Genomic DNA, 21,634 nt, shown 5'->3' with positions numbered 1-21,634 from the left:
GGTTAGGGAGCGTCCGCACTTCTCTTCCCGTCGGTCAGGCCGGCTCTCGGTCGTTTGTATCGGTTCAACTCATTGGGCAGATTCGATGTACCCCCCGCCTAGCGCCCAAAGCCAGCCAATTGCAACGGGTTTCACAGGACTCCGTATTCGGGGAATCGTCACCGTGCTGCGACGCTTCTGGGGATCCTTAGGCCTCGTTGGCCTTTGCCCCCCAACCCTGAGCCTTAACCCTAAGGAGACCAATGGGACCCGTGCCCGCAGAGGTGCCTGCGGAACATCCGGGGAGCCCTTGGAGATCTTGGCCTCCTTCTTCCCTCGCTGCTTGCCGGCGTGTCCTCGAGTGGACGCTCACATCGCAAAGGGGATATTGCAGACGCTCCCTCACAGCTGAAACACGGCTCCTTTAAGGGCGCAGGTGTCCAGGACGCCGCCTGACTGGAAAACCGCCCCTGGGCCGGGCTCCCTAGGCGAGCCCGGGTCACGAGCGCGCGACAGCGGGGTACTGGCAGCACGCAGCGTGAGGCGGCGAGGGCTGCTCAGGACGCGGAGAAGTAGCAGCGACGCGCGGTACAGGCGTGCGGCGGACAGCCCTCACAGGCCCCGCCCCGCGCCCCGCCCGCGCCGGGGTCCTCTGAGCGCTCGGGCTGCGCGCGGAGCGGGCTCGGGAGGGAAGTCCCGAGACAAAGGAAGCGCCGCGCTGCCTCCGTCGCCGCCGCCTAGTCCACCTCGCTCGCCGGGCCTCGACCGCCCTAGGTGAGCGCGGGTGGGGGGCGCACAGGGTGCGGCGGCGGGGCAGGGGCCGGGGCTCCGCGGCACCGGGCCTCCGCCGCCGTCGAGCCGGGCCGGGCGGGCGCTTCTCGACCGGCGATCCCCTGGGCCCCGACCCCCTCCTCTTGGAAGACCCCCAACCCGATCCCGATCTCGCGCCCGGGAACTGTCCTCCTCGGAGCTGTTTACGCCGCGGACTACAGTCCGACCCTGCTGGCCCAGCCTGGACGTCGTCCTGGCCTTGCCCCTTGGGCTCCGGTCGCTTTCCCTCGTGAAAGTGTTGGCGTCCCCTCCGGCGTGCGCTGGCGGTGCGGCCGAGGGGTTGACAGGAGCTTCCTTTCACCGAGGAACGTGCGTTTCCGGGGTCACGGGTCCGCACACAAACCTGTGGCACTCTCCAGCCAGCCAGAGAGGCCCAGCAGAGAGAGTAAAAGTCTTGGATTGCAAAATTGCTGTCTCGATTGGGGCGGGGGAGGGGGTTGATGTCTAAAATTCAAAACAAGTCTGAGTTTTCTTGTACCTGTAGAGAGCTCCACTTGCCGTTTGTGGGAACCTGAACGTCAGCGCTTCGCCAGAGGGAGAGTTTTCTTTTGTTTTTAAGATTGCTTTGTATTAATTGAAGGGAGGTTGGAACTGGTATTTTTGTGAGAAGAAAAGGAAGGGAGTGATTAGATGGGTTAGGATCATGGCCTGCAGTCACTCCTGAATCACAGTTTTAACTGGTGTGGTTTGTATATTTTGAAACCATGCTTAGTTCCTGGGTTTGCAAAGTTACTATACTGTACTTGCTAAGTTGGCTCTTTGTTTCCTTTGAAAGAATACAGCGCTAAATGTTTCTAGCTATTAAGGAATTGTTACCTTTAGGTAGAGAAACTATGCAGTAGACAACGGAGATGGATACTAGTTTGTTCTGACTTGCCTGTGACCTTTTGAGTGGTTTAGGGGTTAATTCTGCATGCTGTTGTGTCTTTGGTGAGTCTTGGGATTTGGGTCTTTGCTTCAGAAACAGCCTCCGGCTCAGGGAGGTGTGTCGAGAAAGAACGGGAAGTGTGGCTTGGGCAGAGGGTGTCCTTGATGCAGGGTGCTTGGATCAAGCAAAGTGAATACCTTCCCTCTGAGGGAGTTTGTGTTTGGTGGGAAAAGACCATCCAGGGCATCTCATCCACTATCTGTTTATCCTGGGCAAGTGTGTGGGGTCAGTACCATCGCCCATTTTATAGATGAGGAAGTTGAGGTTGGGGGAGATGAACAGCTTGCCACATTCACAAAGCCAGTAAGAGCTCTGAAGTCTCTGCTGTCAACAGGCAGAGCTGATCTGAGGGGAGTGAGTTCAAGTACAGCCCACTACTGGGGGAGCCCTGGAGGAAGGTGGAGGGCAGACCTCCCCACATATCTGGGAGAACCCAGCCTTTGTCCTGCAAGTTGCCTCAGGTAGTTCATGGATATTTTTTCTTTACATCTACAGCTCTGCTGCTCAGAAGCATCTAGTAACACTATGCTCCTGAAGTGCTTCTCTTTTGGGTGGGAGGCAGAGTCTATTTTAAGTGGGATTTGGAATGGGTGTTTCTGTTTTGTAATTAAAATGTTAATAAATTGGCTGCTTTCCCCTGGACCCCAAAAGGCCACTAGAAGTACCATCTTGAATACCAGGCATCTGCCTGAGACAGTGCAGGGGAGCACCTGTAGCTCTTTGCCCTGATGGCAGAAAGGATCTTATTGGTGCCTGGTCTCACCCATTGGCACCCCTGAGGAGGGGGGCTGCAGGAGGTCCTGTCTGACCCCTTGTTAACCTTTCATACCTGGGACAACCACAGCTAGGTGCTAAGATAGAGCCTCCATGGGCACCTTTGTTCCGTATTCAGAAGAGCAGGGTCCTGGCATAGGATCAGCAGGCAGGCAGGCAAACTGCACTTGGGATCACCCTGCTACCCTCCCCTGAGTCCTGGCCTGGGCCAGGCCCAGCCCCTCTGGAGTCCTCTGAGCATTGTGTCACCCCACATGGTACCCATGTCTCCTCGGTGTTCCGGAGCTGGCCTGGGGCTTCAGAAACCTGTTTTGATGCCTACCTAGCTGAGACCCACTAGGGACTTTACACCTCACTGAAACAACCATTTATTGGGTTGCTTGTCTTCAGTTACTGAACTTCTGTGTTAGTTAATTCAGCAGAGGCATCCTACCAGCCTGTGCTGTCTGCTTCGCCCTGGCCAGTCATGAGGGACCTGCCTTCTGTGGGTCCAGTGGGAGGGGACAGTGCACTGGAAGCTGACATGCGCGGTGCCCTTAAGCCTGGAAATGAGGTCGGGAGGGCATTGCCGCTGGGATGGGGATAGCATTGGGTCTTGCCATTTAGAAGAACTAGTTGAAGTTAAGGGTTTGAGAAACTTAGAAATTAAGAATTTTCAGACATTGGGGCTACCACCCCAGCCATCACTGTCACAGCCCACTTTGAGCTGAAGCTGGCTGGTGTGCGCCTCTGGTCCACACCCCTTCGGGCTCTCCCTTCCCTCGTGTATGCCCGCCCTTTCCACGCCTCTGGCCCACCGGCCCTCCTGTTCCTGAACCGTGGGCCTAGAACAATATCCTGCCAGATTGCTACAGGCTGTGCTCTGTGGCCACCTGACCACTATTTAAAAGCAGGTGCCTCTCCTCCCCATAATCCTGCTTTGCATCTCCTGGCACCTAGCTTCCCAGGACAGGACTTCCTCACTTGTGAGCCCCCCAGGACAGTGTCCTGGCAGGCTCTTTATGAGTGTCTCAGTGGGGAGGGTCAGACCCCCCTCCCACCCCAAGGAATGGGCAGGCCAGCGCTCTGGGCTTTGTGGTGGTGATGAGAAGTTCTGTTGGGTCCAAGTCTGGTGTCACTCTATTTTGGACTTAATCTTGGGGTCAGAAAAGGTTGAAAGGTGTGCTGTGGCATCAGAGTGCTGGGGCTAGGGACCACAGCCAGAATGGGTACATCTGTTACCTGTGTCCCCAACAGCGTGCTTCTTGACTGGAGGGCTTTGAGTTTTGACCCTCCCCCTCTCTCTCTTTCTTTTTAAGATTTTATTTATTTTTTTAGAGGGAGAATGAGAGGGAAAGAAGCATAAACATCAATGTGAAAGAGAAACATCAATCAGTTTGTGGCCTCTCGCATGTGCCCCAACTAGGGGCCGAACCTGTGACCCAGGCATGTGCCCTGGCCAGCAATTGAACCAACAACCTTTTTTTGTTGTTTTTTTGCTGGATCATGCCCAACCAACTGAGCCGTACCAGATAGGGCTGACCCTCACTTTTCTTGTAATGACAAGCATACCTGTGTTTTGCTAACGTACAACGTCTAGTAGGTCTGGTGGTTTACAGGATCTCGCCCAGTGTCCTGAGACCTGGACTCTGGGTGGCGCTGGGTGCCACTGTGTTTCTGCAGTGGCGGTCCCAAACCCCGCCTTCTTCTTTACCTGCTCTTTGGGAAAACAGTTGTCAGGAGCACTGGAGCCCACCCAGACCTGGATCCATGGGGTGGGGAGGTATCTGAGATGTGTATTTGACGTCTGCTTTCGAATTGTTGCTGACGTCTGCTGCCTGACCTAACCCCTCCCGCACAGATAGTTGTGAGCCCGAGGGGACAGGGCAGGGCAGTCAAGTGGTGGGGAGCTGGGGTGAGGGGTGCGGTTTGGGTTGCTGAGGCAGTTGTGGGTCAGCTGGAGCGGAGATGGGATGGGGAGGCTGAAGTACTAGTTACAGGGCTCGGGGGTGCTGCAGCAGGAGGGAGAGCGGCTCTGCCACCCACCCACGGGGCTTCTGAGAGAGCCAGAAGACTACCTGGGTTTGGGTTGAGTCTCCACCCTTAGCAGGCAAGATACTCCGGATCTTCCTTCCTGTCTCTAGTACAGGCCTGGTGGAGGCTGGGGCAGTGGGCAAGACTGGGCTGGAAAGCATGACTGCTGGTAAGCGTCCTTGCTGGAAGTGTGTTTTGCCATACGTGGTTGAGAACCATTTTGTAGTTGTCTCGGACACCGCACATTGTGCTCGGGAACTTGAGGTGCTAGACCTTTTCCCTACAGAGGCAGGGAGGAGACCTGTCCCCTGGCTTCAGCATAAACCTGAAGTCTTAGAGAAGCTGCCGGTCACCAATTGTCTTGTTAAAGCCTGTTTATGGTAAATGCTTGATTCAGGGTCTCTTCAGTGTTTCCGTGGACTTCAAAAACCAACAAACACACTTAAGGTCAAATTCGCCAACAGGTTTTGTGACCATGTCACCTCCACATCTGCTTTCTCGTGGATAGCTGGAGCCGGGGTTATAATCCAGCGCCCTGCGGTTCCGTCTGGTGTGCCAGGCACCCGCAGGTGCTGCTTTGCCTGAGGGCTCTGGGCTGCTCATATGAACTCCTCAAGGCTAGCTGAGCTTTGAGCGTCTGTGTTCTTGGCCTGCCGAGGTCTTCCTGCTCCTGCCTGCCTGGCGTTCTTGGGGATTTCTTGGGCGCTGCTCACCTGCTCCCCTTTTATTGATTTTCCCAGAGTAAATGGGAGATAGGCCTTGATCGATTAGTTTTCATGGACTGCCAGGGTGGGGCTGTAGGAAGAGAAGGGGTGGGGAGACAGGAAGGAGCCTGGGATCCTGGTGGCAAGTGGGTTTTTTGGGTCCCAGGGCCAGGAATCCTGACCCTGGACTTGTCCACGATGCAGTTGAGCGGCCCTTCGCCCTGGAGCACTTTTCCACTTAGTGGCCCTCAACCGTCATTCTCCTGGCTAGGCCGGAGTCTGAATTCCAAGCCCTGATTCTAAGCTGGGGGTCTGACAGCACCCCCACATTCCTGCGCCAGTAAAGGGAAGTAGTTTATCCCTGCCCTCCCCTGGTCTCAGGCTGGTGCTCTGGATGTCCCCACCTTGTCCTGCCTTTTCTGTGTAGTCTTGGTGGTAGGACCAGATCCCTGTCACTCCAGCCTGCTGCTGGGCGTGACTGAAGGGGGCAGGACAGGGGCCAGGCATCTGCTGGGAGTGCACAGCGTCCCTCCCTGTGTAGCACCTAGCAGTGCTGTGACCTGGCTCTGCAGCTTCACCTCTCTGAACTCCGCAGCACCATAAACTGGAGTCTGGGGGTCTTCCCTGGTGACCTGCCTGTGGGGGAAGGCTGGGGTCTCCAAAGGGGGCCTAATAGCTGTCCAGACTCTGGGCAGGGCAGCTAAGAGCAAGTGTGGGTCTCTGTGAGCCACTTGAGACCCTCAACTTACCTGCTTCTTGGAACCGAGTCTGCTCACTGGGCAGGAGTGAGAGGGAAGGGCCAGAAGGAGCTGAGTCTTCCTCCTGACTGCATCTCTGCTGTCTCTTTCAGGACTTTGACTATGTCGGGGATCGCCCTCAGCAGACTTGCCCAGGAGAGAAAAGCTTGGAGAAAAGACCACCCATTTGTAAGACAGCTTTATTTCTTTATGTAGCACAGTGGGTCATCCCCCGTGGTGACACCGCTCGGTCTCTGCAAACAGACAGGTCCCTGTTGCGAGCCCTGTGCCGCCAGGTGGCGGGAGGCGCAGGACAGTTCCTTGGAGCAGCTGACAGGATCTGCCACAGCTCTAATGTGCTTGTGTGTGCCTTCCTCTCAGGGGTTTGTGGCTGTCCCAACAAAAAATCCCGACGGCACGATGAACCTCATGAACTGGGAGTGCGCCATTCCAGGAAAGAAAGGGGTAAGAGCACCTGTGCTCGTGCGAGGGGCAGCCTGCTGGAAATGCTCCAACCCATCAGAAGGGCTTAGGGTCAAGTGTGCATGACATGTGATGATCACACAGGCCAGGGGACACGAGATGGTGAGACGAGGTTAGGGCAACATGGAATGTCACTCCTCCCCAGATAGTTTCCATTCTGAAAGAAAGAGCTGGGTTGCAGCAGGGGTCGTGGGCCCAAACCCTGCTGCCTCCTTGGGAGTGAAAGGAGTCTTGGAGACAGGGTGGAGAAGGGGCCGGGGGTGCCCCAAGGGCCTCCAGGTTTGTCCTTCTGGGTGTGACATGGCTGGAGCAGCCCAGACCCAGCAGTGCTCCTCCTGGGTGTCTGAGTCTGGAATGGTGCACACCCCTGATGCACGGACCTGGCACTGACCACCTGTGATGGCCACATGGGGCCCCACGTGTCCTTCACACATCGCCACAGTCCCCCCCAATATAGGGCCTCCTTGGCTCCTCTGAGTGGGCTGGACCAGTTAGAACCAGTTCATTTGAGGCATTAGGGACTGAGAGTCTCCAATAACCCAGTGTACAGTTCTTCCCAGTGACTTCAAGGAAAGGAGACCCTGAAGTGTTCGGGTTGTGTTGAGAACTCATCATGTCCACTTCCTTCAACCCATGGTCTCTTGTGAGAATCTACTGTTCTCAGCCTTAGAGCTTCCTAATGATCTCCTTCCCCTGAACTGAGCTGGTAGGATTAAGATTTAGCTCACAAAAACAGTGTGGTCTGGTTGTGCCCTGTGTCTGAGACTCTGGAGAGCCCAGCATGCATCTCAGCCTCCACTGAGGCCCTCGTCTTTGGGTGAGGCCAGTGGGCTGTAGCTGTCGCCCTCCCGGTCAGGAAGGAGTGTTGGACTAAGGAGCTGGGAGGGGGTCCACACTTGAGCTCACTTAAAGTCTTCACCGTAGACACTCAGGTGCAGGTCCTGACCCCCATCCTGAGGTTGGAGGGCACAGCTGCCATGAGCCACCTGTCTGCTCCTCTCCAGGAAGGATTCTTTCCCAGTGGCCCTCAGGATGCATGGAGGTCCCGCCAGTTGTGTTGTGGGGACACTGGGCTGCGGGTGGGTCACTGGGGCCCGTGGGAGGCTGTATAGCAGCAGCATACCCCTCCTCCTCCTGGGCTTCTGCAGCAGAAGATAGCACACCCCTAATCACAGCTTTGCTTCCCAACAGACCCCTTGGGAAGGAGGCTTGTTTAAACTACGGATGCTCTTCAAAGACGACTATCCATCCTCACCTCCAAAATGTAAGTACAATGGAGTCCTCAAAGGTTGGTTTTGACCACGCTCCAGCAGAGATCTGAGTCCCCTTCAGAGAACCTGACCTCCAGGGGTGTCGGCTACTTCACACGTCGCTCTGCTCGGGGCGGCCTGGCTCCCTGAACCCTGTGGCTGCGGTTGACTGTGGATCTGACTTTTCTCACCCCGGGGTGGGGCGTATACCTAACAGGCCAAGTCTCAGTTCTCAGCTCCGTGACTGGGAAGTTCCTCGGTCCTAGAGGGAAGGATCATAAGATCCAGGTGAGGCTCCTGAACCCTTAGTGCCTGTCAGGGATGAAGCCACCACGTACCAGTTCTGGATGGGGATGGACATGCAGAAGGACCACCATTCAGAGAACCTCACTCCCCAGAGGGTTTGTTTGCCCTGACCTGTTTGTACAGTTCCGCAGCCGACTCGTGCCCACATCTGCAGCCTGGACCCATAGCACAGTAAAGCCTGCAGCAAAGGAGGCAGGAAGAAGAGGCCAAGGCTGCGTGTAAAACAGTTCCACAGCTGCGCCATCATCATGCAGCTTAAGCAAAACTCAGGGCAGGGAGATGGGCCACCGAATCTCTCCTCCGGCAGCTGGAGGTCAAGAAATACTGTCCATGCCTGGTTAATTAAATGAGTTGACATGGGCCCCAGAGTGTGGGAAGGTGCCTGGCATGTGGGAGGGCAAGACTGGACGTGACGGCCAGCTCATGTGGTCAGTGATCTGAGAGGCAGAAGTATGTTTTCTGTTACAATGACATCCACCAGAGGAATTACTTAAATTATCAAGTCACCGTGTCACCCTTGGGGTGGAGATATTTCATCGGGGTGGTTCTACACTGTGTGCTTTTTGTTTTGCCACGTCTTATTACTTTAAATAAGATATGAGGTAAATTGTAGTTGCCTTCATCACTTCTCTCTAACATTGTATTGGAATTCCAAGCAAATGTAGCAAGGCAGGAAAAGAAAATCCCAGCAGATAGATGAGAAAGGAAGGCGTAGATCATAGACCATCTTTAAGTTTATTAAGATTGCTGAATAAAAGGTTAATAGGGGGCGACCCCTCCTTTAAAAAATGTAATTATCTTCTGGAAGGTGGGACCTTTACTGTAGTACAGGCTTCCCCCACTAGGTGAGTGTTCTAGGAACCCATCTGTATCAGTGCACCAGCTGGCGTTGTTGTGAGAGGCTGTGTTCAACTTCAGTGGATGTTTTTTGAAAACTGTTTCAGTGCGTGTGTCCATTTCATGATGGTGATTTACGAGCACATGTGGCCACACCTCACTGAGTGTTTAGAAGTTTCTGACCAGCTAAGGCATGACCCCTGTGCCCCTCCCTCCTTGTTCACCCGATTTTGCCTTAAGCACCTTTTTTTGTTTCCTGAATGAAAAAAAGCCCTCAAAGGAAAACATTTCACTGATGTGGAAGTGGTGAAACAAAAAAAAGAGCAGAAGCACTAAAAGGCATCAAAATCAACGAGTTCAAAAACTGTTCTGAGCAGTGGGAAAAAGTCTCAATAGGTATATTTCATCAAATAGGGAGTACTTTGAAGGTAACTGAAGTTTAAACATAAGAATAAAAATACAATTTTTTAGAAATAATTTCCTGGGTTTTTTGGGTCTGCACTCATATATAAAAACCCATTTCATACAGTTGTAACACATAAAAGTATTAATGCTATACCCTTTATAGTAGTATCAGGTACCTTGGAATAAATTCCAACAAAAGATGTCTGAGACCTCTGTACTGAGAACTAAAACGTTTCTGAGAGAATGAGGGGCAGCCTGAGCGACTGGCCTGATGGGCTATGTTTGTGGATTGGGACACACCGTTAGAAAAACATCAGTTTTCTCCCAGCTGAGCTGCAGGTTCAGCATAATCGCAGTCAGAATCCAAGCAGGTTTCTGTGAGAATTGTCACGCAGGCTCTAAAATGCAGGAAATTCAGTGAGTGCTGAGAATTGCCATGGCCCTCGGGGTCTTAGAAAGGGAGGGTAGTGAGGCCCAGGTTGGGGCTCCTTGAGTAAAAAGTACCTAGACCTGTTAGCAGGATGGCCAAGGCATGAACCAGACTGAGACCTGCTGCAGAGACACAGTAATCGAGACACAGAGCGAAGAGGCCAGATAAACCAGGGGCACAGCGGCATGGTGTATGACAGAGGTGACACTGAAGGTCATGGGGGGAGGGTGGCCTTCTGATGTGTGAACTGAGACAACCAAGTGTCCCAGTGGGGGAATAGAGAATTCAGTCTCCCTTCTGCCATAGAGGCCTTCCAGATGGATTGTGATGGCAGTGGGAAGACGAGTGAGACAGTACAGCCTTTAGAGGAAGACGGGAGGGTGCCTTCATGACTTGGGTAGGCAAAGCTTTCTTAACCAGGGTAGCATGAAAAGTGCTTTTCTCCAGAGGGGAAAAAGGATCAGTTGGATTACACTGAAGTTAAGGCCATCTTGTCACCAAACGGCACCACGGAAAGTGAAAAGGTAAGATTGTATACATACATCAGTACTTATCCTGAATATGTCAAGAGCATCTACAAATCATTAAGAAAAAGGCAAACAACCATTCAGTGGAATATGCCCTTTGCAAGAGGTTCTCCACCTGGCCATTGGCATAGAAGAGATGCCTAACTTCTTTACTAGAGAATTACAAGTTACAACCACAGAGGGCACAGGCAGATAACTGAGGCAGGAGAGACTGCGGAGCAGCCAGTGCCCTCAGGTGTAGGCTAGGGAAAAAGTAAGTTTTGAACATTTCCTTGGGAAAGCTGTCTGCTATTTCTACTGAAGCTGAACTTACCCCTGCCTGAGAACCCAGCTGTTCCACTTGAGTAAAGATTCAGCAGAGGTGCATACACACGTTCACAAAAGGCACAGACAAGCGTATTTATGACAGCCCTGTCTGCAAGAGCCAAAAGTGGGAGACACTGCAGGAGGGGAGAAGGTACAAGTACAGCGCATGAGTGAATCTCCCAAAACACTGTCAGGTGGATGGAGCCAGACACAGAGTTGTCAGTGCTGGAGGCCTTTTGTGAAGTCAGCAACAGGCCGTGCAGTGGGTGACATGAGAGGCCGGGAGTGACTGTGTGGAAGACAACCAGGCGGACCAGAGAGAGGGGCTGGGGAGCTTGGGTATGTTGGTATTCGTCATTGGTGCACTTTTCTAAGAAACAAGATTTATAAATCAGATTAAATTAAAATTAGGAACTTGTGTTCACAGAAAAGTACAATTAAAAGAGCAAAAAGGCAAACTTGAGTGGGAGGAGATACTTGCAAGACATGTAGTTAACAAAAGTTCTGTCCAGAATACGTAAAGAGCTCCTACAAATCAGCGAGACAACCTGGGTAGAAAAATGTGCAAGAGACTTGAACAAGAACTTCTCCAAAGAAGTAGCCACTTCATCCCAATGAATGAAGAGTGCTCACCCCCGGTGGTCACCAGAGAAATGCAGCTTAGAGCCCTGAGAAGCAACTGCAGTTCTTCTAACAGCCGACGTCCAGAGCTGACACACGGGTATTGACGAAGCTAGGAAGCAGTGGGACGTTAGTGGGTAGAGCCGCTTTGGAAACTGGCGGTGTCTGTCTGCATTCAGCACAGACACCTCATGGTACAGCATTTCCACAGGGGGGTGCACATGTGTGCACCAGAACTCACTTCCAAGAACAGTTGGCGCTCTATTCGAATTCGTTCCAGTGTGCACCTGCAGTGCAGTGGGCAAGTCCGTGGGGGCAGCTGGGCCCCATGAGTGTTGCGCAGGAGTGAGTAAGGGCTATTACCCGTGAGGACATGGCCCACATGTGCCGAGTGGGTCCACATGCAGACAGCTCGAGACATCTTCCCTTGGGGGTTGTAGTTTAGGTTGTGGAGCAAATGGAGTGGGTATGAAGGAGTTTCCCAGGAAGCTGTTGATAGATGTATTCATTTTTTGGTAATTTATCGCACTTTTCTAGATGTAATTCATGTTTAAAAAATAGAAAAGGAAAAAGGACCCAGAAGAAAAGATAAATAATATGCTAGAATGTCACCTGTGGTTAGCAATCCCTGAGTGGGGCTGCTTTTTTCTGCCCTTTTACATTTTCATATTTTTTACATGTATTGACTTTTTCTAAAAAGAGAAACTTTTTTTTTTTTTTAAGATTTATTTATTTTCAGAGAGGGAAGGGAGGGAGAAAGAGAGGAACATCAATGTGCAGTTGCTGGGTGCCGTGGCCTGCAGCCCAGGCATGTGCCCTAACTGGGAATCGAACCTGTGATGCTTTGGTTCGCAGCCTGCATTCAGTCCACTGAGCTACGCCAGCCAGGGCAAGAAAAACTTTTTTTAAAGAAAAAATATGGGATCCTAAAAGCCTCTGTTTTTGAAGCAAAATGAGCTGCTTTGAAGACAGCCAACTCGTGTGGAAGGACCTCGGAGGCTTCCGCAGCAGCCCTTCCTGTCCTCCCAAGTCCGGACTGGCCGGGAGGGGCCTGGGCAGGCCTCCTGGGGCCTTCTCTGGCTGCCCACTGTCCTGAAGCAAGGGCCTGGGGGCGGGGGGCAGGCTCTGCCTCTGAAGGCACCTTTGCTCCTCTCCTACCTCCTCCTCCCTCGTGGCCAGTTTTTTGTAAACAGTTCTTTGGGAAATGCCTGGTGACCAGCAAGATGTCTCAGTACAGGGGAAACGGGGATGTCATCAGGACAAGACATGATTTTGTAGGACAACTGCCACCAAAACATGTTCCCTTCCATGTGGCCCAGGCAAATTTGAACCGCCGTTGTTTCACCCGAACGTGTACCCTTCCGGCACCGTGTGCCTGTCCATCCTCGAGGAAGACAAGGACTGGAGGCCAGCCATCACGATTAAGCAGGTACGCGGCACGATGGCTTCACCTTGCCCTTCCTCAGGACCGGGGTTTGCCTTGTGAACTACTGACCCCCCACTTTGCTTTGTTTTTCTCTCACACAGATCTTGTTAGGAATACAGGAACTTCTAAATGAACCAAATATCCAAGATCCAGCTCAAGCAGAGGCCTACACAATTTACTGGTCAGTAGCTCTCTGGCTGCACTTGCTGTTACTGCTCATCAGCCTGTACGGCTTCCCTGGGAGTCCAGTCCCAGCTACCAGTAGGAAGCTGTGAGTGGGTGGGCAGTCCTGATGCTCCTGCCGGCCTAGACCCAAGCTCACGTGGTGGCAGCGGGGGTCGCTGCCACAAAAGGGAGACGGAGGTGGCCATGGAGGCACCTGGGGAGGAGCTGCACGTGCAAAGGGCCTGTGGTGGCAAGAATGGGCAGCCGGGGCTGGTGTGGCCAGAGCTGTGTTAGCAGGGCATGGCGGGAGGCAGGGTCAGGTGACGGGCTCCCGTGGACTGCTCTGTCCCTGATGGGCTATGGCCAGGCAAACCCTGTGCCTCCAGGAGCCCAGTCCAACTCAGAGAGAAGGGTGTGGACCCTGGAAGAAGAGACCCCAGACCTCCCACCTCTCCCCTCTTTGCGCCCAGCCTGGGTGCAGCAGCTCGAGGGACGTGGTCCACTAGGGAACTGTCTCTCTTGAGTTGCTTATGGTCCCCCAGTTGCTGTGACATCCCCAGCTGGGTGCTGTGGGAAGACAGCCTGCTGTGACTTTGTGTGGGTGGCGGAGCTAAATCTGGCACATGGGGCTGTGTTGGGTGGACAGTGGGGAGGACCCTGGCCTTCCTGGCCAGCCCCCCAGGCTGTTCTGGACAGGGTGTTGTTACTCTGGGCTCGGGCTCTGACCCCTTCTGCTCCACCTGCCCATGTTCAGGCACCTGGAGCCCAAGGGGCTGACCCACAGGGAGAGGCCAGGCAGGGACTTGTTCCTTCCAAGGGGACCTTTCTGGAATTGCAACAAGTCGTAGGTAGACCTCTCTGAGCAACACAGGTGATGTGAGTCCATCTAAGAGAAGCACTCCATTGCAAGAGATGCATTTCTTACCCCCAAAATGACTTCCAGTTCTTGGGTCCAATGCAGTTGTTGGCCAGGAGTGCCCTCTGGTGGCTTAGAATGACATGATGCTACTGGGTAGGGGCTGAGGTCCACCTTCTCCCAGCTCCTGGGGTGGCTGGCCCTGCTTCAGACTTTCGTCCTGTCTTCTCTGCAAGGCTCCCAGTCCAAGGAATTGCTCTGAGTGATTCCAGCAGAGCTTAGCCTGAGGTGACTCGAGTCTTGGTGACTGCTGTGCATCAGCGGCTCTGGGAGAGGAGTCCTCATACCTGGACCCTTGAGCCGAATGCTGTTAGTTTTTACTGTGGCTTCTGCCGGCATCAGGCCCTGTCAGCCTGCGTCTCCTTGTAAATAGGGCCACTTGGGTCCTTGCTGTTGGAGCCAAACCGCTGTGATAGATAGGCCACGTGGCCCACAAAGCCAAAATGTCTTCCTGCTGGTCTTCAGAGAGCTCCCCAGTCCTGGAGTGTGTTGTGATGGGTGCATTGCCTTGGGTGAGTGGTCTGTGTTGATGCTGTGCCCGAGGCCCACGGTGCCATCTGCCATAGTGCTCACCACGTGGTTGCAGAGCTGCAGCATGCGCAGCAGGGGTTCTCGGGGCCACTGCTGTGTGCCCAAGCGTGGTCCTGGTTGTGTGCTTCGGGCTCCTTACGTGCCAGGCAGTGCTGTGCACTACTCCATAGGAATGAGACACTATTTCTCCAGTGGGCAACTAGTTTACAAGCACCTCTCTCTTCAGGTCTCTTTTCTCATGCTTTTGGAAGGGTGTGTCCTGCACTAGCAGGTGCTCTCTAATGCATACAGCCTGTGCCTGGACTCACTTGGTAAATGGCAGGGCTGGACTAAGCTGCCCCTGCTTTCACTTCCAGCTCCTTCCAGGGTTCTTCTAGCTAGCCGCCTCCACCCTGGGCATCTGGGCCCTTGGCCAGGGTGGCAGCACAGCCTAGCCATAGAAGTTTGTCCTCTGGCCTTCATTCTTGGGCCTCACCTGGACATGGTGCTGACACTGCTGTCTACCTGAGTGCCGTGCCAGCGTAGGGCAGGCTCTAGGCAGGTTTCCACTGCCCCTGGTGCTGGCATTGCAGTCTTTCTCCAGAGAGACCAGCGAGGTCGGCCTGAGGCACCAGAGTCTGTTTTCTGCACTAGGCAGAGCCAAGGGAAGTTCTTGTGGTGGCCCCTCTGTCCTTCAACCCTGGGGCCTGCGTGCAGGCCAGGGCCAGTGCTCTGGGAGGCCTCACTTGTTGAGAGCACAGCCTTGAAGGAGGCTTGGCGCTCTTGCTGGGGTGTGAGTGCCCTAAGTGCACACCCACCTGCGCTCTGAGGAAGGCTCCTGGCCGGCCCACGAGGTGTTTGGCAACTGTGTCCTGGTGTGTTGAGGAGTCCTATTCATAAACATCATCATGGACCCGCAGACCTCGAGGTCACAGCAATCCTCGGGTGCAGCCGGTCTTCTCTTTGGTGGCAAGTCTGCTGCCCCCCACCCTGCTGTCACCTGGCCTGGGCAGTGCCTGCCGGCCCCTTCTCCTTGTAGCACACCTCACGCTGTAGTCCCAGTCGAGGTCCCCCCAGCCCACCAGAAAGTTGCCCCCACCTCCATACCCTCCCACTCAGGACCGAGAGCCCCCCAGGAGAGCCCACCAGATGTCTGTCTGTTCTCCAAGGCTCCGAGAGCAGTCCACATTTTCTCTCCAAAATGACTCATGCTGTTTCAAACGAGAGAGAGAAAGCTGCCGGTCACTGGTTAGACCTGCGAGCCTCTGGCCCAGGCCGTTCTAACGTCTCTCTCTCTTGACCTCCTCAGCCAAAACAGAGTGGAATATGAGAAAAGGGTTCGAGCACAAGCCAAGAAGTTTGCACCCTCATAAGCAGCGACCTGCGGCAACATCAAAAGGAAGGGATTGGTTTGGCAAGAACTTGTTTACAACGTTCGCAGATCTAGCATTGCTCTATACAATTACTAGTCACCTAGGGGAGGCAGGCGGGCGCCATTTTCCATTTCCGCCGCTGGTACACAGTTCTCCACTCGCTGAATTGCCCAGTTTTTCATACAGGGTCTCTTCCTTCAGTCTTTTGTATTTTTGATTGTTATGTAAAACTTGCTTTTATTTTAATATTGATGTCAGTATTTCAACTGCTGTAAAATTATAAACTTTTATACTTCTACGAGTCCCTGAGGAGCTAGTTCCCTTTGCTCGTGGGTGCAGGCATGCTTCCCACTGTCCGAGCTACACGTAGCCTCCAGCTGGCTGTACGAAAAAGAAACCGGCCTGTCCCCTGCCCGCGCGCCTCTGTCCTCTCTCCGCAGAACCTGGGTGTGTTGCTGTGGGCCTCCGATCCAAAGCCAGCCGGCCTCTTGTTTCCGCACCACTTCCTTTGTGTTTATATGGCGTTTTGTCTGTGTTGCTGTTTAGAGTAAATAAACTGTTTATATAAAGGTTTTTGTTGCATTATCGTCATTAAAAGTGTGAGGAGGCAGCCTTGGGGTGTGTGCCCCCCACACACACAGCTGTAGGCCCCGCAGAGCCCTGGCCTCTGCCCCAGCACGTCTTGCTGCCTGTGCCTAGGTCCTACATGGCACTCGCCGGGTCCTTTGTAAATAGCACTGTGTGCGGACGGCGTGTGTGCAGGGCTTCTCTGCGCCCCACCTGGGTCTTCGGGCTGTAGAGCGCTAGAGTCCAGGTCTGGTCAGGTTGAAACTGGTGTCAAGACCCATCTTGCGTGCGTGTGTGCTGCCCTAGCCATCGGGGAGGAGATGCCTCAGGCCAGGGCAGGGCAGAGCCGGAGTGAGGACTACTCTAACCCACTTACCCTCCTCAAGGGCCTGTGCAGGGTGGCTGGGCCACAGCATGAGACCCTCTCATATCTGGCACAGTCCTCAGGCCTCTGCATGTAGCCTCCGTCCCCCCCGTGCTCACCACCACAGCCCCCACCCCTGGATGCAGGTAGTATCAGGCACGGGGACACCCCTAGGGAGCAGCTCTGAGAGCCACTGTCACATACTCTTACTGTCTCCTGGAGCGTTCTGAACCCGGTCACCCAAGGAAGCTGCTCTTCTAGAACCGTGGAGCCTGCGCTCACGGCAGAGCTCCCAGGAGTCGGCTGTTCTGTCACGAGCAGTCCTGGGTCCTGACTCAGCGGGGAGGTTCTGTAGATGGAGACCGGAAGTGGCAGGCACCTGGCCCTGCATCCCAGTGAGCACAGTGCTGAGCAGTACAGAGGCCCAGAGCTGGCCTTCTACCAGCCAGCCTCCTCGCCTGCCCACCCTGAGGGCCCTTGTCAGAACCAGTTACCTGTGGCTTTAGCACATGGACTGAGGTAGGGATGGTCCCCAAAGGGGCAGGGAGCACAGGAGGGCTGGTCATCGGGGCCCTGGGCCAGGAAGGGTGCCTCTGTTCACCCCTCAGTTGACAGCGTGGCCCGAGGGCCCAGTGCCTTGTTCACTTGCTCAACCACACACCTGATGGGTTGCTGAGCCCTGAGCTCTCGGCCAATGTTCGTGGTTATCTAACGCAGAGGGCCTTATGCGGGGGGTTCAGTGGGTCATGTGTGTATCGCCCCTCCCAGAATGTCTTATTTTGTAATGACTGAACTACACTTAGTAATAGTTACACATGTATATGGTTAATATATATGGAAATGCAATATATTTTCTAGTTAAAGCATTCTAAAGTAATTGATGTTTCTAGCACATTGTCGTGACTTTGGCTAATGAAATGTCCTTTTGTGCCACAGTTCTTGGCTTAAAGATGTGAATCTTGTAACAGGAGAACTCTGAAATGTGATCGTTCTGTTTCTGCTGTAAGGGAAGAGAGTGTGCTCCCAGCATGAGGCACCTAATTAGTGAGGAATTGTGGGCAATAGATTAACCACTGTATCTAAAAATCCTCTAATTAAAACATTTCCACAAACTGCCGCCTGCAGGGTGAGTCCTTTCCTGCCCCGCGCCCGCACAGGCCGCCCTGCTCTCTGCTGCTGTGCCCAGGGGTTCGGGCCTTCTACACAGTCTCCAGCGTCAGGCCCTTGGTGGCCCAGGGGTGAGGGGTGATGTCCCCTCGAACTGCAGCCAAATCCCTTCTGTCCCCTCCAAGACCCTGGCATGGGCAGGCAAGGCTGGAAGGGATCCTATGCTGGCCACTGGCCTGCCGAAGCAGGGTCTTCCCACTGGGGACCTGGGGCGGTTCTCGTCACCTAGACGGGCCTCCCCAGGGGACAGGATGCTGGCCTCGCAGAGCTAAGGCACACACAGTCACTCGGGTGAGACCCTGATGCCCCCCGCCCCCAGGGTCACATATCCGGGGCTGAGGGGGCTAGCCAGCCCTCAGCCTCTGTCTCCCCACAGTGACTACTTACAGGCCTGAGTCATCTGGCCAGACTGGGTCAACTGTCCTGGCCAGACCAGTGCTATGTCCTCACACCTGTCTGCCCTCACATCCACCTCTGTCCCTGAGCTGCTGGCCCAAGGCCTTCCCACATCAGGCTCTGCCATGGGCGGCCTCCAGCGTGAGGCTGCAGTGACAAGTTGGCAGGTCGGAGCCCAGCATTGACTTGGGCTGGCTCGAAGAGGTCTGAGTCAGCTTCGGCTGGGAGGCCTGCCCTGACCACCCGTCTGCTGAACCTGGAGGTGCCCTGCTGCAGGGGCCCAGGAGGCGCTCAGAGGCTTCCAGACACTGTGACCCCATCTGCAGAGGCTGCGGGCCCCATGGGGCTCGAGTACCAGGGTCCCATCCACCCCGCTGTCCCCAGGCCCCACAACTGGCAACAAGGAAGCAACAAAGTCACAGAGCACAGGCCTAGGTTCCTCCCTCCTGGGCTCTGCCCTTCCAGGTGGCCCACCACCTCTCCTTCCAGGATGCCCTCCTACAGAGGGGCAACTGGATGCTCATGCCACCCCTTCCATTCCTCCAAGGAGGGAGGAATTGGAGCCCCCAGAGCTAGGGACAAGGGCATCTCAGCCCTCACTTGTGCAGAGAATGATGTCTGCTCTGCGGAGGAGCCAGTTCTGGGCCCACTTGTAGCTTTGTCTCCTGATATTGCCCTGGCCCCACAAAAGGGGTGAGTGCAGGAGGTGCTGTTGCTGGAGGTGGCCCCAGCACACCTGCCTCTGGGCCAAAAGCTGATGGGAAGGCCAATGAACAGGCTGCCTCTATGCCCTAGGCCTGGCACAGACTCCACCTGTGCAGGTGCTGGTAACAGGCCCCCCCCCCCCCCCCCGCACTGAGCTGGAGCCTATGCCCCCAGGAAGCAGCATCTAAGGCAAAAGGGTCACCTGGGGCAGGCCCTCTCCCACCTGAAGCCACCTCTGCTGGTAGAATTACTCAGGATGGTGGAGGCAACGGGACAGGTTCCTGCAGTCCTCGGCAATCTCCAGCCCAGAGCAGGCAGGGAGCCTTGCCCAAGTCCCATGGCCCACCCCCTTTCCCTGCCTCCGTCCTGGACAGGTGCTAGGGTTCAGGGGATGGTGGCAGGAGCCTGACACCCCCAGAGGCTGTGCCTGCAATTCCAAAGGCTGCCACCAGAGAGTGTGAGCTGGTTTGTTATTAAAACCTGTAGCTGTAATGTGAACTCACTGAGGTGCCATCATCTCCCGCACCATCCTTTCCCTGCTCCACATCAGCCATCAGAGTGCTTATCCACAGCGGGGCTCTTTTCTCCTGGCCGGAAAGAGGAAACGCCAGTCCTCCCACCTGCCAGGCCCTTTCCTTCCAGAAGCCCAGAGCCCTGACCTTTAGGCAGAATATCTTGTGCCCTGACACCTGCTCTGACACGTGCGTGCCCCCACACTTCCCCTCGCCACTTCCCCTGCTCAGGACCACTGTCGGGGGTCTGGAGCTGAGGGTGACACTTCAGAGCAGGGTCTGGGGTGCAGGCAGGAAGAGTGGGGCAGCACCCTCCCTGCCCCCTCCTGGCTGTGGGATCAACAGGATCGGCTGCCACTCCCAAACTTCAGAGGTGGAAACATTCCGCTCCCCAGGCCACTGGAGGTCAGGCCAAACAGTTTCCATCTCTGTGGAATGAAGAGCATGCAGCGGGCACTAACCAGCTGTACTCCGTGCTGTGACTTACCTGCTTAGGTCTCCCAGCAGCCCCCAGGATGGACACTGCTATTGTACAAATGAGGGAAACTAAGGCCCAGGGCAGCAGAGGGGAGCAACGGGAAAGGGGTCCGTCGATTGGCTCGGATAGGCCCAACTTCGGTCTCAGAACAGATAGGGAGGATGAAGGGAGCAGGCACAAACGGGGCCATCTCTCCAGTCCCTGGAGGTGTGTGTGTGGAGGGAAGCCCTGGGGATCAGCCTTTCCTAGGGAAACGGGCTCGGGCCTGAGCTTGGGACCCAGCCTGGTGCTCTGTGGCCCTATTCAAGCCCTGCTCCCTGCCTGGGCCTCAGTTTGCCTGTCAAAGGAGAATGATGAAGTCTCCAGGGGCTTTCTGCCAACAGGTTAATTAGTTTTAGGGTTACTGCCTCTGATGCCTCTGGCCTTGCCCTTGGCACCCCAGGGCATGAGTGAGTGGTGCAAGCAGCCCCTCCTAACTTCCTGTTTACAGCAGCTGCAGCCTCAGCTCTTCCAAGCCATCATAATCACCATGGCAACCAGACTGGTGTGTTTATTCCAACAGGTTGGCAGAACCTGACACAAAACTGCAGGGGTGAGGGGCACCAGCCCCAGGATCCTGGCTCAAGGACTCGGCAGTCACCCAGGGAAGGACAAGCTGGGTAGTACAGGGTCCAGTCCCCCTCCCCTGCTTCCCTGACTCAGAACATGAACCACAAGCAGTTGATGGGTATCCCGATCTGCCTGGCTGTCCCGGGTCAGAGCTTCTGGGACAAGCTAACCTGCAGTGCAGTCTCTAACCCCCCTGCAGTGCCGTAACACACACACACACACACACACACACACTGTAGTTGGACTGGCACAGGGTGGCACAGATGCAAGTCTGTATCTGGAAGCTGAGACAGGTGGTAGCCCCATCAGAGCAGAGTCCACCCCATCCTTGTGAAAGGGGAGCAGAGCGGACAGACACCCTGTAAGTGGGCAATTCACTGAAAAGTGAAGTCATGATGGATGGCGCCTCCCTGCGTGGAGCTATGCTCTGGGGCCCTGTTCCTCCAGCCTTTGGCCCTCCCTCCCCTCAGCTCACCTGACCCCTGGCTTCCCAGAGAGAAACATCGTTGTGTCTGGACCTGAGCTGCAGAGGGCTCCAGGCTTGACTCTCTGTCTTTTGGGATGAGAGCTCCAAATCTCGGTCTGGTCCCCAAGAACAAGGTGCTCAGAGGGTCCAGTGGGCTCAGCCAAAGGCAGGGCAGGGATGGGGACCCTGTGCACCTCAGGACAGAACCTCTACACAGCCCCCACGCTTCTCCGAGTGCAGCCCCTGGAGGCCCAGTGGCATCTGGAGCTTTTCAGAAATGCAGATGCCCACCCAACCCAGGGTTTTAGAAGCAGTAGGTTTGAGCGGCCCAGCAGTCTGTGTCAACAGGCTCTCTAGGTGACCATGGCCACACTTCAGAATGCTGCGGTGGACTTGGGAGTGGGGAGCCCAGAAAGGGACACTGAAAGTGGGCTGGGAAATGCCCAGGCTGGATCCAGCTCAGGCCCTGGGGCTCCGCAGGCTGTGTGACCAGGCCCGTGGCCAGCCTGGGGTGTCGGGGCTTCATCGGGATCATGGGCACGACCACACCAGCAGGTAGTCAGCGTTGTCATGCGGCACCCTGGGCTGGTGACTGCAGCACCTGCATGAGAGGCCCCGAGTGCCGCCTCTCCCCTCTGAGAAGAGAGAGCCCTTAGGCCCGAGACGGTGAAGTCCCCGGGTTGACGCAGGCTGACTGGGAGGACGACTCAGGAGATGACTGCACAGCCCTGTCTGAGCTGCGAGCCGGTCGAGCTTGTTCGGTTTCAGGGACTCTACTAGCTTCCCTGGGGCCCTGGACAGCGGGTACTGACGCAGAGCGGAGCCTGCTCCGGGGTCTGCACCCACCTG

General features: G+C 55.1%; 1 protein-coding gene across 2 annotated transcripts; it reads left to right on the top strand.

The window, feature by feature from the left end:
• Positions 1 to 607: 607 nt before the first annotated feature.
• On the top strand, positions 608 to 17,564 carry UBE2I (ubiquitin conjugating enzyme E2 I). 2 transcript variants are annotated; one of them, XM_028514243.2, is made up of 7 exons: positions 608 to 753; positions 6,080 to 6,155; positions 6,348 to 6,431; positions 7,641 to 7,713; positions 12,451 to 12,560; positions 12,659 to 12,738; positions 15,458 to 17,564. In XM_028514243.2, exons 2-7 carry the CDS (start codon positions 6,090 to 6,092, stop codon positions 15,519 to 15,521), a joined length of 477 nt encoding a protein of 158 aa, XP_028370044.1. In that variant the 5' UTR covers positions 608 to 753; positions 6,080 to 6,089; the 3' UTR covers positions 15,522 to 17,564. The 2 variants fall into 2 exon arrangements, with proteins under 2 accessions (XP_028370044.1, XP_035876989.1); XM_036021096.1 differs by lacking the exon at positions 608 to 753 and adding an exon at positions 2,378 to 2,440.
• The last annotated feature ends 4,070 nt before the right edge of the window (positions 17,565 to 21,634 follow it).

The sequence above is a fragment of the Phyllostomus discolor genome, chromosome 3 (genome assembly GCF_004126475.2).
Source record: "Phyllostomus discolor isolate MPI-MPIP mPhyDis1 chromosome 3, mPhyDis1.pri.v3, whole genome shotgun sequence".
NCBI classification, from domain to species: domain Eukaryota; kingdom Metazoa; phylum Chordata; class Mammalia; order Chiroptera; family Phyllostomidae; genus Phyllostomus; species Phyllostomus discolor.
Note: the sequence above shows the minus strand (reverse complement) of the source record. Positions and strands in the feature narration are given on the sequence as shown.

What these genes read in the sequence shown, in the direction of transcription:
- UBE2I (XM_028514243.2), top strand. Translation starts at nt 6,090, where the DNA reads ATGTCGGGGATCGCCCTCAGCAGACTTGCCCAGGAGAGAAAAGCTTGG. An exon ending in TCCATCCTCACCTCCAAAAT is followed by an intron (nt 7,714 to 12,450) that starts GTAAGTACAATG and finishes CATGTGGCCCAG; the next exon opens with GCAAATTTGAACCGCCGTTG. An exon ending in GAGGCCTACACAATTTACTG is followed by an intron (nt 12,739 to 15,457) that starts GTCAGTAGCTCT and finishes TGACCTCCTCAG; the next exon opens with CCAAAACAGAGTGGAATATG.